The 18,124-nt window shown below is 34.9% G+C and overlaps 2 protein-coding genes and 1 pseudogene across 2 annotated transcripts; 2 read left to right on the plus strand and 1 right to left on the minus strand.

Annotated features, from left to right (window-relative positions):
- The first annotated feature begins 2,006 nt into the window (after positions 1 to 2,006).
- On the plus strand, positions 2,007 to 6,214 carry LOC21392295 (hydroxyproline O-galactosyltransferase GALT6). Its single transcript, XM_010089447.2, has 7 exons — positions 2,007 to 3,240; positions 4,124 to 4,356; positions 4,432 to 4,722; positions 4,806 to 4,934; positions 5,024 to 5,197; positions 5,667 to 5,774; positions 5,853 to 6,214. Exons 1-7 carry the CDS (start codon positions 2,421 to 2,423, stop codon positions 6,063 to 6,065), a joined length of 1,968 nt encoding a protein of 655 aa, XP_010087749.1. The 5' UTR covers positions 2,007 to 2,420; the 3' UTR covers positions 6,066 to 6,214.
- Positions 6,215 to 8,667: 2,453 nt separating this feature from the next.
- LOC21392296 (AAA-ATPase ASD, mitochondrial) lies at positions 8,668 to 10,586 on the plus strand. Its single transcript, XM_010089448.2, has one exon. The coding sequence runs from the start codon at positions 8,859 to 8,861 to the stop codon at positions 10,383 to 10,385; it is 1,527 nt and encodes a 508-aa protein (XP_010087750.1). The 5' UTR covers positions 8,668 to 8,858; the 3' UTR covers positions 10,386 to 10,586.
- A 3,757-nt stretch (positions 10,587 to 14,343) lies between these two features.
- Positions 14,344 to 15,762, minus strand: LOC21392297 (annotated as a pseudogene).
- Between the last annotated feature and the right edge of the window lie 2,362 nt (positions 15,763 to 18,124).

The raw sequence follows: 18,124 nt of genomic DNA on the forward strand, positions 1-18,124 counted from the left end.
TTTTTTTTTTTTTGCAATGCCCACTCGCGGTAAAGCGCGTTTAAATGTATCTGGTTGCGTTTCATGACCGTTTAGACTTGGGCCAATTTTTAATAACACCAAATAAAACAAAACATTTTACAATATTACATTACTAAAAGAATCGGATATATTCATAGTGACAGAGAAAATAATTTCAAATCTACAGTGACGTTATGGGTTTAAAATTATGGTTCATAATTTTAATTTTTAAAATTTAAATTTTTTATGAGAGAAAAACACTATAAGTCTTAAACCAGACAGAACCCTTAAAACAAGCGTCACTTATGTTATCTTTAAAGTGCCCTTTTTTCCATTATTCCAATTAGATTGAAATTTCTTAATTCAATTTATGCAATTATCTTTTATGATATATTATTTGTAATATTTAAATGTAAGTTAGCATCATAGTTATCTTGAAGGATTATTTTGAATTTAGTTTATATTTATCTTATTAGTTTTAGATCTCTGTAAATACATTAGCAGTTGTAATTTTGATTAAAGTCTTTTGATGATGATTAATGAATGTTGCGTTCCAATTTCTCCTTTGGAGTTTTTCTTCTCCTTCTATTTTTATCTCCCTCGCGATTCTCCTTTATATATATATATATATATATATGTAAATTCTCTTTCTTGAGATCTTATATATTTCAATTTTGTCATAGTGAAGTCCAATTTCCATACTCAATCACACAGTGAAGTCTGCATGCCGACCGGCGGCGTCTAGAATATATAGTCATAGTAAAAAAAATTCTCTTTATTTTATTTTTTTCACGAACCATGATTTTTTTAGAACTAATGATATAACTAAAAAAATTGAATTAAAAAATAAGAACTTTTAAGAAAAAATTTAACCATGTACCTTTTTGTGGGGAGACTCTTTCACGTTGAAATTCATCCTTATTCTTCTAAAAAAGTAGGACAAAATAAATTTTAAAAGGTAATATATATTTTTAATTTTATTAATGAGTATTTTTTAGAAGGTAATAATATATATTTTTTATTAATGACGGGTGTGTAATGAGTATTTTTTTTAAATATTATTATTTTTAAAAGTAATTTTATTAATGTGTATTTTAATAACATTAAAAAGGGTGTACGAGAAGTAAAAAAAAAAAAAAGGTGTCAATTAGCGCACTTTTTAAGTATATTATAATATAATACGAATGATTTTTGGCGTACCAAATTTTTAGTTTGAGTTTATGAGTAAATAAGTTGATATTCTTTTTATTGATAAGTGTTAAAAAAAAATCTTTATTTCCAATATACATCCATAAAAAATAATGACGGACTTTTTGTATGAATTAATATTAAAAGTTGATAATTTGTTCACCAAACATTCCTCTGTAACTACTTGCAGTTCACAAAACAATACACTTTTCTTGTATGTTGGGTTAATATTTAGCATAACGCCTTAATTTTTTTTTTTTTTCGGAAAATAAATTAAGTTTTTCGTTTGAGTCCTTTAATTAAGTTATTGTGTACATAATGTTCTTATGATAATGTTCGTCTATTTGTGAAATCTCCTACTATGTATCTTATTGATTTCAGCTCCTTTATGGTTGACCTACTAAGTGAAAAGTAAAAATCCATTTAAAAAAAAGTAAAAACAATTTTTTTTTTAATCATAACTCCTACAACGATAAATTGATATTTAAATTAAATTTCACAAAACATTAAATTAAGGATTTGGGAATCTAATTGTACAAATTAGATTGAGGACAAAGTTGTAAGTTAATAGAGAGTTCACGGACTATTTCTGATAATTACATTAAAATTAAAAACAGTGAGATAATTTTTTTTAAAAAAATATTTTTTTGATAATTGGACTTTCATTAACCAAACAAAAGCAATTTTAAATATTCTTTTATTTATGTCTTAAAACTCCGCGTTTGGCGAGTGGCAATCTCTAATTACTTAAGCGAGTATAAATAATCTTTTTAAATTGTAATTCAAATGTTAAAAAGAAAAAAAGAAAAGAAAAGAAAATTCTTCTATTACTTCCAGAAACAAAACGAAGTTTCAAATCAAATTCCACACCAATGACCTTTTTTTTTCTCTTTTTTTTTTCTTTTTTTTTTAAATATTAACGGTCCACATTACATTGACATACATTTCGTCATCATCCCCAATCGTGAAAATATTTTCGGTGATCTTCCAAGAAAATCCTAACCTTCATCGACCATAATTTCTGCCCCTCAGAAAAATTCCTCCATTCTTCTCTCTATAATATATAATATATATTTACGCGTCGGTGTTTCGAAGTTGCTGGACTAACTCTCTCTGCAACTTCGTGGTCACATATTGATTGAATCAAAAGAGAGAGAGAGAGAGAGACTTTGAGGATTCGCCAAAAAAAAAAACGAAAAAAAAACCCAGAAGAGCTCGTGGGTTTTCCAATAATGGCGGCGATGAAGAGACCCAAATTGGAAAAACTTAACGTGTTCGTGTCTCTGACGAGGCAGAGATCGGTTCAGATGCTGATAGGCGTGGGGCTTCTGTATTTGGTCGTGGTCACCATGGAAATCCCCTTCGTCTTCAAGACCGGCTTCACCGACGTCTCTCAGGAGACCGCTCTGCACCGCCCTGAACACCTCAACAGTGAGTTGGAGGAGAGAGAATCCCCGACTCGGCCTCTCGAACGCGTGACTCAGAACTCGCACCAGCCGATTCCGAGTCGAACCGTCCCGAGCCACCGCCGTGGCCCGATTCTATCAAACCTGGTGTTTGATCGGAAGACGTTCGATTTGGGAAGCGGTTCGGAGCTCTACAAATCGGCGAAGGTCGCGTGGGAAGTCGGGAGGAAGTTCTGGCGGGAGCTGGAATCAGGGAAGCAGCTCCGAGTCCACTCGGAAGAGAGACGGGAGAATCTGACCGAGTCGTGCCCGCGCTCGGTGGTGCTGGGCGGGTTGGAGCTCGAGTCGCGGGGGGGAGTGGTGGTGATCCCGTGCGGGCTGACGCTGGGGTCCCACATAACTCTGGTGGGGAAGCCGAGGGGGGCCCAGCAGGAGGAAGGGACGATGGTGTCGCAGTTTAAGGTGGAGTTGATGGGCCTGAAGACGGTGGATGGGGAGGAGCCGCCGCGGGTTCTGCATTTCAATCCGAGGCTGAGAGGGGATTGGAGTGGAAGGCCGGTGATTGAGCAGAACACTTGTTACCGGATGCAGTGGGGCTCTGCTCTCAGGTGTGAGGGATGGAAATCCAAGGCTGATGATGAAACTGGTAAAAAAACCGAAAAAAAAATATATATTTTTTGTTGTTTGTTTGTTTGTTTTGTTTGTTTAATTTGCAAAATTTAATGATTTGTGTTTTGTTTGTGGGGCGGTTGTTGGGGGAAATTGAATTGCTTTTTATTTGCAGGGTGTTTGTTGGGAGTTCAGAAAAGAAAAAAAAAAGAACTAAGATTTTGTTGCTTGTTTGTTTAATCTGTGTTGATTAACTTACTGGAGAGAGACCCATAAACGCGTAAATTGTTTTTCTGATGTGCTGTTTCAATTTTGAGTAGTTTTCTGGTACTTTTCCTTTTTATTTTCGATTTATGGAACAGTATGATGTTGGGGAAATTGAATTGCTTTTTCTTTGCTGTGTCTTTGTATTGGCCCAGAATGAGAAAAAAAGTAGGAAAAAGAAAGAAGTTTGAATAGATTATTTTCATGGGATTATTAACATTAAACATTTAAATTTTATGTTGATTGAATTAGTTAAGAAAACCCATATTTTCTGGTGCTTTTCTTTTTATTTTTGCTTTATGAGATGTGAGGGTTGCACTGTGATCACATGAGCTAAGATCTAGCATACCTTTGGATTAGAATATTGGCTATCAGTTCCTGCAAGAGAGATGGGACAGTATTTGCAGAGAATGATGTTCATTAAATATCTTGTTATAGCGACTACTTAGGATGTCAACCTAATGTTACGATTTCTGGGGTGGATTCTTTTCTTTAGGAAAGAAACGACAATGTATATGGAATATTAACAATGTATTATCTGCTCGGTTTAAAATTTTTTTGTTGTCTTTTGGACTTGATTTCTTTGTTAGTCTCTGAGTTTGGCCTTCTTTATTTTAGTGGTGCCCACATTGTGTAATTCGTTAGCCTGTTTGTAGTTGATGGCCAGGTGAAGTGTGAGAAGTGGATCCGTGATGATAACAATCATTTGGAGCAGGCCAAGGCAACATGGTGGCTAAGCAGGTTAATAGGCCGAACGAAGAAGGTGACTGTTGACTGGCCGTACCCGTTTGCAGAGGAGATGCTCTTTGTTTTAACTCTTAGCGCTGGCCTGGAGGGTTACCATATTAACGTTGACGGGAGGCATGTCACCTCTTTTCCTTACCGCACAGTGAGTAATGCTCCACAACCTGTTGATCTAGTTATGAATTTAGATGTTTTCTAAAGATCCTGATAATCTCAACAGGGATTTACTCTTGAGGATGCCACCGGGCTGTCCGTGAGTGGGGACATTGATGTCCACTCTGTATTTGCTGCTTCACTGCCCTCGACGCATCCTAGTTTTGCCCCACAGCGGCACCTTGAGATGTCAAGCAAATGGCGTGCTCCACCTCTTCCTGAGGGGGAGGTTGAAATGTTCATCGGTATACTTTCTGCAGGCAACCATTTTGCTGAGCGCATGGCAGTAAGAAAGTCCTGGATGCAGCACAAGCTTATCAAATCGTCGAATGTGGTAGCTCGTTTTTTTGTAGCACTGGTAAGTGATTGTCACGGCACCTTAGTTGTGGTTGATGATTGATGAATAAATATCTTCTTAAGCGATTTTATGTACTCTGACAGCATGCCAGAAAGGAAGTGAACACGGAGTTAAAGAAAGAAGCGGAGTTCTTTGGTGATATTGTTATAGTGCCTTACATGGATAACTATGACCTTGTCGTGTTGAAAACTGTTGCGATTTGTGAATATGGGGTAATTTCTGGTGCACAAACAACTGAAAATGTTCTGCTGTTTGTTATATTTGAGGTTAATCATATATCGTGATGTTATTTCCATTCCAGGTTCAATCCATGTCTGCTAAGTACATTATGAAGTGTGATGATGATACATTTGTAAGAGTGGATGTCGTTCTCAACGAAGCAAAAGAAGTACCTCAGGGAAAGAGTTTGTATGTTGGAAACATTAACTACTATCATACGCCCCTGCGTGCGGGTAAATGGGCTGTGACGCATGAGGTATGGAAGAACTTAATGGTGGTGATCCATTCATCTATAAATTTTGATCTGTGTTTTCTAACTATCTGTTAATTTGGAATGCCTTTATGGTAAGAAAGTAGTGAAGTACTGGATAGTTCTCTCTGCTTCACACACTTGCACACATGATGTCAGGCTCTGACAACTGCTTTCCTTTCAAATCTAGTAAAGGTCCGGAAGCTTGTTTGATTAAATTAAAACATTACAAAAAAGTGTTTGATAGGTGGATTTCAGGAAATATGTCGTAGTAAAGTTTGAGAGAGGGTTTAGTCTTAAATTATTACATTATAGATGAGGAAAATGAAATGACTCAATTGATTTTTGCATGTAGAGAGAAGAACATTGATTGACTATATCATTTTGAGGTTGTAACTTTGCATTTGATTTCAGTTTTGTTACTCTTGTTTTGGCATACGAGTCATGCTAATATTTCTATTGGCGGTTTTTTCAGGAGTGGCCAGAAGAAGTTTATCCTCCTTATGCAAATGGACCTGGCTACATTATGTCATCCGATATTGCACACTTCATTGTGTCTGAATTTAGAAGACATAAATTAAGGGTAAATATTGTCATCTTCATTCATTCTTTATCAGGTGCTTTATAGGCGAATGCCTAAACAACTCGTAACTTCTTGCAGTTGTTCAAGATGGAGGATGTAAGCATGGGAATGTGGGTAGAGAAATTCAACAGTACAAAACCAGTAGAGTATGTGCACAACGTGAAGTTCTGCCAATTTGGATGTATAGTAGATTATTATACAGCACATTACCAGTCCCCGAGGCAGATGATGTGCATGTGGGACAAATTGCAGGAACAACAAGCAAGGCCTCAGTGCTGCGACATGAGATGATAACAATGGTATTAATGACCATCTTGAGAAACAATTTTTGCAGTCATAGCATTTTATGTTGTATATTCTCTATAAAGGCTTAACGATCATATCTGCCTTTTGGGCTTGTACAAAAATTTTCCTTTCAATGAAATTCATTCATTATTTACTGTTAGCTGTTTCCTATCTCTCTCCCTTTTTTTTTTTTTTTGGGTTTTAAGCTCTTTCTTTTTTCACACAAAAGAGTAATCTAATTTTCATTAGAAGCACAAAAGTACTAGGAGGAGAAAATGATAATCCTTTTAGATTAGGAGCAATGTGTTACCTGTTCTTTTCTTGGTAAACATCCCTTTCTTTCGTCGGTCGGACCTTGACGTTGAAAGGACAGAGGTTAGAAAGCCTTTTAGCTAAAACTCGAATGCAAGTGGACCAACCCAAAAAAACGTATCAAGGTTAATTCCAAGCCATCAAAAGCTGAATCGTCTCTTCTAAACTCAAATTCAAAAGCAACATGATCGTCCTTTACTATTCAAGTATCATGCACTGTCCAACATAATTAAATTTAGACCAAAAAAAAAAAAAATCTCAACCAATTATGCGGTATGAATGTGAGAAAACTACTTTATCGGTACTATTAAACTTTTTATTTTATTTTATCAAATTTCGTCAAATGTTATATTATCTAACAGTAAAACTCTCTCTTAAATCTTTTTATACCATACTATAACAAAGGATTGAGTTCAAATTTCATGTCTCTTTTTGTGTTTGCCAAATAAGATTATGCCACATTAATTATAATTATTTTAACAGTAATAACTTCTTAATTAATGTGATAAAAAATTTTAAATTGACACTTTAATTAACGTGTCATGATATTATTAAAATAACATGAAAAAAGAGTGTCATAATATTATTAAAATGACATGAAAAATGATAAAAATAAGGAGAGATAAGAGTCAATTTCTATAACAAAACGTCCGAAAGAGAAAGCAAACAAAGGCAAGGAAACGACATGACTGATGACTAGATCATTTATCCGTCATCCCGGAAGAAAGCAACACAAATTTCTCCTATTTGCCCCATCTGTGTTGGACTTTCAATTATAGAGCACTTCACTGAAAAGTACAACATTTCAAATTATTCTTCTTCCAATGTATTCAAAAAATTAACAGCTCACAAACAAAAAGCTAGCTTTTGAAAATAGTACTTTTGCATCAAAAAGCTTTGAAAATATATAGTACAAGACATTCATAGAAAAAGGTCATGAATCATGAATGGTAAACGATTCAATTCTTGATCCAATTTTCTCTTGCTTGGCTGGAAAGAAAGCAAAAACATGCAATGATTTTTTCGCTGAAAAGGAGAAAAAAAAAACACGCAATGATTTCCAACGAAGAAAACAACCAATAAAGACAATAAGTTAAATTTAGGAGACGTTTTAATTAGTGTATTAAAATCATAATATTAAAATTATTTTTAATTTACGTATAATTTTTATAAAAAAAATATTATTATAAATTATAAATTATAATTTAAATCGGGTACGAATTTCTAACTAATCAACTTCTTAATAGTTGCTTCTGAAGAGTTTTGTCATTTTGCCTGGCAAGAACGATTCTGAGTTTCTAAAATCACATGCGCAGAATCCTAGTTTGCACTTCATTTAACTTTATCTTCAGTTTTTGTTCGCGCGTAATCACACGTGTCCAATAATCGACAACTTTTGCGCTTTGATTACTCATCCATGCAATTTCTGATCACTTCTTTTGTGCATGGACCACCACTTCCCTTCCACGTCGGCCCACCAATCACACTCATCCTGCAAAACAGTGACTTGTATTAAATTTATATATTTTTATGAGAGAGAATTAAAAACTTTACTTTTTAAAGCGTATGTATTTAAATTTTTAAATTTTATTCTTAATTAATACTATTTTATTAATATAATTAGTATAATTATTTAAGAGTAAATAGAAGAAATTTTAACCCATGCAATTTTTTTTGATTTGTCAAAGTCTATATTTCTATTTATTTTCTTGAGATTTTAATCCTATTGGTACGTGTCTGTTTTTAATACGCTAAAACACTTTTTTTTAACTCTTTTTCTAAAACAACAAAAAAAAAAAAAAAACTGAGAAGTTCTCTCATGTCAGTTTAAGAAAAGTAAGTTTTGAGTAGGAACAGAATTACCTAAGTTTTTTTTTTTTTTTTTTTTTTTTTTTTTTTTTTTTTTTTTTTTGTTTTATTTTTGGTATGTATAGAAAGGCATATACAAAAAGTTTTGAGATACGCATTTCGGATTTGGTGAATATTGTTTACGTCAATAAAAAGTTTCAAAGTTAGATTATAATTTAATAAAAACAACAAAAAGTTAATCATGGTTAGGAACAGTAATTTTATCGTGAGTACTAATGTTAAAGTCTGGTAAGAAAATTGTAACGAAACTTGTGGTTGTTTTAGACTCTAATATAACATAACTGGATATATGTATATGTATGTCTGGATCTGGATTTGATCTACATTTTTCAAAAACGTAACTATGAATCATAGGTGTCAACCAACAATTAGCTAATTTAGCTTTACTTAAAAACCTTTAAACAAACAAAAACAAAAGTCATCCAACAATATGTATATTTTTGTACAAAGCATTAACTCGTACGTACTTTATATATCTTCTTCTTCTTCGTCATTCTTCTCAAATCTCAACCCTTCTACTAGTAAAATTTACAGAAAAGAAAAAACTTTTTTTTTTTTTTTTTTGGGTCTTCATTCCACACAATTCCTCTAACAAAACCCCTAACCCTAGCAGGAACAATGGTACTTCCGGCGACAATGGCGGAGCTATGGACGACGGTGGGCTCCACCGTCGCGAGCTTCATGTTCATCATGGCGATCATCCGGCAGTACTGTCCTTACGAAATCCAGAGGCTCCTCGAGAAGCTCACCCACCAGATCACCTCCTTCTTCTACCCCTACATCGGAATCTCCATCCACGAGTTCTCCGGCGACCGGCTGAAGCGCAGCGACTTCTACGCGAACGTCGAGGCCTACCTGAGCTCCAACACCGCCAAGTCCGCGAAGCGGCTCAAGGCGGAGGTGGGAAAAGACTGCTCCAATATAGTCCTCAGCATGGACGAGTTCGAGCGAGTCACCGACGAGTACCGCGGCGCGAAGGTGTGGTGGGTCCTAACGAAGACGGCGGCGCCACCGAGGCCTTTGTCAATGTCGTATTACCCCGAGCAAGAGCGGCGGTTCTACAAGCTGAGTTTCCACAAGAGGTACAGAGAAACAGTAACCGAGTCATATCTAGGGCATGTTATGAAGGAAGGGAAAGAAATTAGGGTTAAGAATAGACAGAGAAAATTGTACACAAACTCTCCTGGCTATAAATGGCCAAGCTATAAGCAAACCATGTGGAGCCACATTGTGTTTGAGCATCCAGCCACTTTTGAGACCATGGCATTGGAGGGAAAAAAGAAAAGGGAGATAATAGAAGATTTGATGACGTTTAGTAAGAGCAAAGAGTTCTATGAGAGGATTGGGAAGGCATGGAAAAGAGGGTACTTGCTTTACGGCCCGCCGGGGACCGGAAAATCCACCATGATTGCTGCCATGGCCAATTTGCTGAGCTATGATGTGTATGATCTTGAGTTGACGGCCGTGAAGGACAACACCGAGTTGAGGAAGTTGTTGATTGAGACCACAAGTAAGTCTATGATTGTCATTGAGGATATTGATTGTTCTCTTGATCTCACTGGCCAGAGGAAGAAAAAGGGTGAGAAATTTTCTAAGGAGGATAAGAAAATGAATGATGATGAGTTTAGTAATAAGGAAAGGAAAGAAGCAAAAGAAGAGGGAAGTAATGGGAATCATGGTAGTAGTAAAGTTACTCTTTCTGGGCTTTTGAATTTCATAGATGGGCTTTGGTCAGCTTGTGGGGGTGAGAGGTTGATTGTGTTTACAACAAATTATGTGGAGAAGTTGGACCCTGCTTTGATAAGGAGGGGTAGAATGGACAAGCACATTGAGCTCTCTTATTGCACCTTTGAAGGGTTCAAAGTGCTTGGCAAGAACTACTTGGGAATTGAGTCTCATCAAATGTTTGATAAAATTGAAAATTTGATGGGGGAGGTCAAGATTACTCCCGCGGATGTCGCGGAGAATCTCATGCCGAAATCTCCCATGGATGATCCGGAGAGGTGTCTTTCAAACTTGATTCGAGCTCTCGAGGAGGCCAAGGAAGAAACCGCGGCGGTTGAGGGAGCGGCGGAGGAGGCTAAGAGGAGCGCTGAAGAAGAAAATGAGATTGAACCAACAAAGGAAGAGGCAGTATCACTTTAGGCGCAGGGTGATAAAAAGGTACTTGAAAAACCAGCTGATCAAACTAGGAGATTTAAGAATTTTGTTATACTTTCTATAGTAAAGAAAATTAATAGTTTTTTCTCAACCATTTTATTTAGAGCTATGTTTCAGTTGCTGCGGTTAAAGTATATGTAACGGGTCTATTTTTATCTTGAATGTCCGTATTAGTAAAATCATTGAGCAACAAATTAATTGGATCATATCATTGTCATTCTCTTTTACTACTATTCCAATATCTTTTAGTGAGAAAATTTCAGAATAAAATTTTGGAAGTTTAAATATTCTCTTCTTCATAAGCTCATGCGAGACTTTATTTATTTATTTATTTATTAATAAGGAAAAGCTTATGTAGTACTTGCTCAATATGATTCTTTTCATAGAAAGTTGATTGTTGTGGAGTAGCGGTCTCTCCTCATGTTAATCCCTAATTGATTGTACTTTTGTGAGTAGGACCGCAATACCATGTGAGCATTAAATGTGGTTATCCTCAAGCGCGTAAAAATAATAATAATAATAATTATGATGATGAATAATAATAATGATGATGATCATGATGATCACTAGCATCAATGATCTCAACTTTCTTCAATTTTGCATATAATCTCATTAATTTGTTTAAACTTTGGAGGTCTTTACAGTATGTATCCCCATAATGTTAAATCAACTTAAAATCACATTAAAATGTAAAAACATATAAAATTGATACAACTTAATTGACGGGTCAAAACAGAGTCATACCAGTAACGTATATTTTTATTACTTGCTGTATAATTCTCCTAAACTTTTTTAGTCCCGTTTTAGGAATCCAATAATCCTTTTTTAGGGTAGATAATAGTTCTTTTATTATAAAATTCATGGAGAGAGTGACCAAATTGTATAACTTTTTAATTCAAAGAATAAAATGCAAAATCCATTATGATTCAAAAGAATTAATTAATGTTGTTAATTCCTTCTTAGAAATAAAATAAATCTTGCTATTCGTCTTCTTTTAGGGGAAAAAGAAAGCTTTTCATAATACAAAACTAAACTTATAGTTATATTTGAGCCCGACAATTACCACTAACGTGATCAAAAGGCTTCTCAATTAAAATCAATGAGATTACTATTTATTATTTATTATTTTTATTTTTTTGAAAATACAATGAGATTACCCTTTCATGACATAAGAAGACAATATGGTGTGAATGGATAAGAATGATCCTAGTCAATGGTGAATATTCAATATAGTTTTATACATCTTATAACATGGTTGGGGAGACATTTCACATAATAAAACACCTGTTAATCCACTATGATACAAAAGTGGTCAAAATCGATGGAATCAAAAAGAAAAATCAATCCAAAGTTTCCAATAGAAAATTAGTTGTTTTTGTCCTCTGAATGTACTTTGCAACAAAAGAAACAAATGGGTGGCTAGGACATAGCCTCACGTGAGAGACTTTGATTTAGTGGTGGGTGATTATTTGTCTATCTTGTTTGATTAGATAGGGAGAAAGTGAGCATCTCATCCTTAGCTAAAAAGCAATTTGTACAAACCGACCACCATCAATTTACTAGGGTTCCGTTTAGTTCGCTGATTCGAGTTTTTAATTCAAATTGATATGTGACTTTATATGAGAGCCTTTTACTGTAATAAAAAAGTTAAATGTGACTGTTTTTTAGAGCTTTTTACTATAGCAAAACTCAAATTTTAAACTCGAATCGGTAAAGTGAATGGGGCCTAGTTCATTATCTGTGTGCTCAATATTACTAGTAGGCTTCTTATATGGTGAGACTTTCTGAAAAAAAACTCACTGGTGGAACATTTTTTTTTATTGTTGGACTATTTTTTCAACGGCCAGATCTATAGATTGAAAAGTTCTGTGCGGCGCGCTACAAATTTTTAATTCGAATTGAGATGTGGCTTTATGTGAGAGCTTTCTACTGTAGCAAAAAAGTTAAATGTGACTATTGCTGAGAGCTTTTTACTGTAGCAAAACTTGAATTTTAAACTCGAATCGGTGAAGTGAGCGGGGCCTAGTTCATTATCTGTGTGCTCAATATTACTAGTAGGCTTCTTATATGGCGAGACTTTCTGAAAAAAAACTCACTAGTGGAACATTTTTTTTTATTGTTGGACTATTTTTTCAACGGTCAGATCTATAGATTGAAAAGTTCTGTGCGGCACGCTATAAATTTTTAATTCGAATTGAGATGTGACTTTATGTGAGAGCTTTTTACTGTAGTAAAAAAGTTAAATGTGACTATTTTTAAGAGCTTTTTACTGTAGCAAAACTTGAATTTTAAACTTGAATCGGTGAAGTGAATGGGGCCTAGTTCATTATCAGTGCGCTCAATATTACTAGTAGGCTTCTTATATGGTGAGACTTTCTGAAAAAAAAAAATTCACTGGTGGAACATTTTTTTTTTATTGTTGGACTATTTTTCAACGGTCAGATCTACAGATTAAAAAGTTCTGTGCGGCGCGCTATAAATTTTTAATACAGACTTGAACAAATTTAATCGTTGATAACTTAATCCAACGATTAAAATAGGATGTTCCACCAGTAAATTTTTTTAAACGGTCTAACTCCTTAGTCGTGTAGAACTCATTAAAATGACTACACAATTCCATATATATAGTCGTGTAGAACTCATGTGAGGTTTATAGCATAACAATATAACAATATATGATGCGAAAAACTGCCGTCCGGTAAAAATGACACGAGTTATGATTTCACCCTATTATATATAATTGGTGTTTTGGCATACTGGTTACCATTCTTCAATAAAGCACCACAAAGTTGTTAAAAGTGACACTATTATACAAAGTCTTTAGCAACGACGCGATTATCGTTGTTAAAAGTGACACTTTTGTTACAATAAATCACTCGTCGCTATATATAGAGCCAATGCAATGTCAAACTGAAGTGTTAACTTCTGCGGTCGCTTCTACTATCACGAAATCAATTCATTGATAACAATATTTTGAAAATCTTTTCTAGTGAAAATTTCAAAATATATATAGAGAAAAAAGTTGACCATCTATTAACTTGGTCTACTTTTTCCAACAATGGTTGGCCTTTCTAGACAATATTTTCTTTAGAAAAAAAAAATCATGATTTTTTAGAAGGAAACTAGTGTTTCGCCGAGCAAAGTTTTCTCAACGACGTTTGCTAATGACACTTGATGAAAAAGTTTCGTTAAGAAAAACGAATTTGATTTATCTTGCACGAAAAACTCTCCAAAATAATTATTTTTCTAGTTTAGTGATTTCGCTTGTGTTATTGTCTTAATGGTGTAACTAATTAAATTATCCTTGTCATCTCTACTAATCAAGTTCAATTTTTTTTTTTTTTTTTAAATTCCAAATTGAATATAAGTGAGGGGAGACTTCTAGGGAATGGTAATACACCTTCTAGAAAAATAATCATATTAATCAAAATTAACACATAACCTTATAAAAAAAAAAAAAAAACAGTAGATTGTGGTGGGTTAGATAAAGAATTTTGTGGCTAAGTCTGTGGTTAAAGGTTTGGGTATTGGATGGTCTTATTTGAGAGTCTTAAATGTAAAAATGCCAGCCAAGTGTCTTGGACCAAGATTTATGTTTTAAAAAAAAAAAAAAATCTCAAGAGGATAAAAGAGTTGGAAACTTGTGAATCTAATAAGAAAAACCAATTAGTTTTCCATGTATAATTTTTGTCCTGCACCCAAAACATACTTGATAAATTATACACCAATAAGCTTTGAAATTAAGAGAATACCATGCTAGAAGCTCCCAACTTAAATACTTTGGTATAAGTATTAGAAGAGCGCATAGAAATAATTTTGCTCAAATTCGGTCAAAGCTTTTTCTAAGACGGACATTCATTATGAAAATAGTAGCTCTAAATAAAATGGTCGAGGAAAACTACTGATTTTCTATACTATACTACATACAACAACATTAAATCTCCTAGTTTGATCCCTCTGGTTTTTCAATCTCATTTTCGTCTTCAGCACTCCTCTTAGCCTCCTCCGCTGCTCCCTCAACCGCCGCGGTTTCTTCCTTGGCCTCCTCGAGAGCTCGAATCAAGTTTGAAAGACACCTCTCCGGATCATCCATGGGAGATTTCGGCATGAGATTCTCCGCGACATCCGCGGGAGTAATCTTGACCTCCCCAATCAAATTTTTAATTTTATCAAACATTTGATGAGACTCAATTCCCAAGTAGTTCTTGGCAATCAAAGCAGGGTCCAACTTCTCCACATAATTTGTTGTAAACACAATCAACCTCTCACCCCCACAAGCTGACCAAAGCCCATCTATGAAATTCAAAATCCCAGAAAGAGTAACTTTATTACTACTATTATTCCCATTATTTCCCTCTTCTTTTGCTTCTTCCATTTCCTTATTACTAAACTCATCATTATCATTATTCTTATCCTCCTTAGAAAATTTCTCACCCTTTTTCTTCCTCTGGCCAGTGAGATCAAGAGAACAATCAATATCCTCAATGACAATAATAGACTTACTTGTGGTCTCAATCAACAACTTCCTTAACTCGGTGTTGTCCTCCACAGCCGTCAACTCAAGATCATACACATCATAGCTAAGCAAATTGGCCATGGCAGCAATCATGGTGGACTTCCCGGTCCCCGGCGGGCCATAAAGAAAATAGCCTCTTTTCCATGCCTTCCCAGCTCTCTCATAGAATTCTTTGTTCCTGCTAAAGACCAACAAATGCTCAACAATCTCCTCTTTCTTCTCGGGATCCAACGCCATTTTTCGAAACTCGCAGGGTGCTCAAACACAATGTGGTTCCACATTGTACCACTTGATGACTTTCTAGAATCACCAATATTGGTATAAAGCTTCCTTGGCCTGTTAGTCATTCTAATTTCCTTTCCTTTCTTCATGACATGCTCCAAATAAGACTTCGTCACTATCTCTCTATACTCATTTGGAAATTTGAGCTTGTAAGTCCTCTTTCCCTGCTTGGCATACAATAGACTTTGTACTTGGTGTCATAACTCTTCTCAAATCCCACCAAACTTTTACACCTTCAGATTCATCTGTCACTTGCTGATAATCATCCATACTCAACACCAAATTCCCGCCATCATTTTCCATGTCCGCTCGTAATCTGTCGGCGCTCTTCGATGAAGTGGTGCTCAGATAAGCTTCAACAAGTGCATAGGCTTCGTTGCGCCTTGGACGATCCTCAGTGAATTCACGGAAGGAGATTTCGACGGAGGGTTCCAAGTAGTCCTTCAATCTTTGCTTGAACTTGTCAATCAAGCGGCGAACTTTGTAAGGACTGTACTGGCAAATTATCGCCCAGGCAAACATGAAGCTGGCTATGGTTGAGCTCATTGTTATTGCAGGCACCATTTGCTGGCTCTTTCCTGTGGTTGTTGTTAGTGAGTTCTTGTTGGTTTGGGCCTTTGCATGGTTGTAACGACTTATGAAAGCAAGAAAAAGAGAGAACAAAGAGAAACTCATTTCAAATGATCAAGAGAAGAAAAGGGAATTAGGACTAGGTAAGTACAGAAATGGAAAGTGGGAATTAAGCAATAGAATTTTTTTATCAGCAAATGACTTAAGCCATCGCAAAGTAGATACTTAACAATAACATATAATACACATGCATTCCATTTGTTATTTTATTAATTTGTTATTATTATTTATTATTATTTTGCTTGATTGGTTATAGATGTTTCTTAAACTAACATTGTATTTTCCCTTTGGTTTATGGCGCAACATGGTTTTGTCATTAATCTTGTGATGTGCACATCACATATGGCTTTTCATGCAGACGAAAGGTTCTAATCCTAATTAAGTTTTCAGACTCATGCCAGCAAGGCTATTAATCTTAGTATTAGGTGAAGAATGACATAGTTGAATCGCATTTTATATGGCGTGGACTGGCTTGACTACAATAATTTCAAATTTTTTATACCTTTGATGTCCCCACTAAACAGGTTAATTAATAACAATAGAACTGGTTTTCTAAAACTGCATGATTATGGCTAAAACTAGCCTATATATTGTTTTAATCGTTTTGTTTGGAAACTGTCACGGACATTGATTTTTTCTTCAGTTGTTATCTTCCTTAAAACGAAATGCCCTAAGGGCATGCTTGGTATGTCGTATTAGCACCCCGTGACATGGAATGAGGTCGGGGTCTAAGACCGAGACTAGGGTTAGGTTCCAAGAACGGAACATGAACGAGGTCATGGTCTAAGATTGAGACTAGGGTTAGGTTCCAAGAATGGGACTAGTGTTAGGGTTCAGGACCAAGACAAGAGTTAGGATCCAGAACTCGGACAAAGATATGGGACCCGAACTAGTACCAAAGGTGGGGCTCGAGACTGGCACCGGGGTCGGGGTCTAGAATTGGGACTAGGGTTGGAGTCCCCCGACCCTAATGCCAGTCCCCTATCTCAATTCAGGTTCTGGTTAACCTTATTGTCAGTTATCGAGAAAAATTCTAATTGTCCTTGTGACATTGCTTCAGTAATTACTTGTGTTTATGTTGTATCATTCATTAAGTAGAGGGACTCATCATTATTCAAAAGAATTTAATTGTTGCTAATTACCCTTCTTAGAAATTTTTTTTTTGGGTATTTTACACATTTGCCCCTTAAACTTATATGGTTTTAGCAATTTACTCCTTGAACTTTTACTTAGAAAGTTGCCCCCTCAACTCGTAAAATTGTTGCAATATGTCCCATTTTAACGATGACTGTGTTAAATTAGTGTCGAAAAAGCACATTTGACGAAAAATTTCAACATCGCAATTTAAATGTAACATAAATCTTTCAATTCCTTAACTTTTAATCCCTTAAATCTAAAAAACATTTGAGCACATGTAGTAAAATGGGACACATAGCAATAATTTTACAAGTTCGGGTGGTTGATTGTCAAAATTAAAAGTTTAGAGGGCAATTTACTAAATCACGATAAATTCGGAGGCAATATACTAAAAAACCTAAAAAATTTACCAATTACCTTTCTCAAAAGGAAAAAAAAAAAAAAAAACTTTAATGATACAAACTAAACTTGTTGTTAAGCCTGAGAATTACATTACTAGCGTGATAAAAAGCTTCTCTTTTTTTTTTTTTTTTTTAAATTCAATGAGATTACACTTTCATGACATTGGAAGACAATATAGTATGAATGGATAAGAATGATCCTCAACGGTGAATATCAATTGGAGTTTTATTATAAGATTTATTGGAGAGACATTGCACTTATAATATAACATCTCTTAAAATGTGATTCCGCTATGATACAAAGATAGTCAAAACCAATGGAAATTTAAAAAGAAAAATCACTATGAAGCTTCCAACATAAAATTAGTTAAATTAGTTGTTTGCGCCCTCTGAATGTACTTTGCAATAAAAGAAACAAATTGAGGAAGGACATAGCCTCACGTGCGAGACTTTGGTTTAATTAGTGGTGGATGGTTGTCATTTGTTTTTCATATTCGATAAGGGAGAAAGTGACCAACTCATCCTTACAACCAACAAACTTCTAAAATAAAATATAACTTTATGTGATTGGGATTTACATGTTCAGTTTTTAATTGTTAAATTTGGTCAAATCATAATAGTTTAAAAAAAATACATAAAATATAGTTTTTAATACAGTTTTAACCGCTCAAAGTAAAGCTTTTTTTGATAGTTTATTTTTCACTGCCAATATTCGAAATATCGTTTCTTTATTTTATTGGTAATTTCTCTGGTGTTCT

The sequence above is a fragment of the Morus notabilis genome, unplaced genomic scaffold (assembly GCF_000414095.1).
Source record: "Morus notabilis unplaced genomic scaffold, ASM41409v2 Scaffold1169, whole genome shotgun sequence".
In the NCBI taxonomy this organism is placed as follows: Eukaryota; Viridiplantae; Streptophyta; class Magnoliopsida; order Rosales; family Moraceae; genus Morus; species Morus notabilis.

Bases quoted from the DNA above. Each gene is read 5' to 3' on its own strand.
- LOC21392296 (XM_010089448.2), top strand. From the start codon at position 8,859: ATGGTACTTCCGGCGACAATGGCGGAGCTATGGACGACGGTGGGCTCC.
- LOC21392295 (XM_010089447.2), top strand. From the start codon at position 2,421: ATGGCGGCGATGAAGAGACCCAAATTGGAAAAACTTAACGTGTTCGTG. The intron at 5,198-5,666 runs GTATGGAAGAAC...CGGTTTTTTCAG, and splicing joins AATGGGCTGTGACGCATGAG to GAGTGGCCAGAAGAAGTTTA. The intron at 5,775-5,852 runs GTAAATATTGTC...AACTTCTTGCAG, and splicing joins TTAGAAGACATAAATTAAGG to TTGTTCAAGATGGAGGATGT.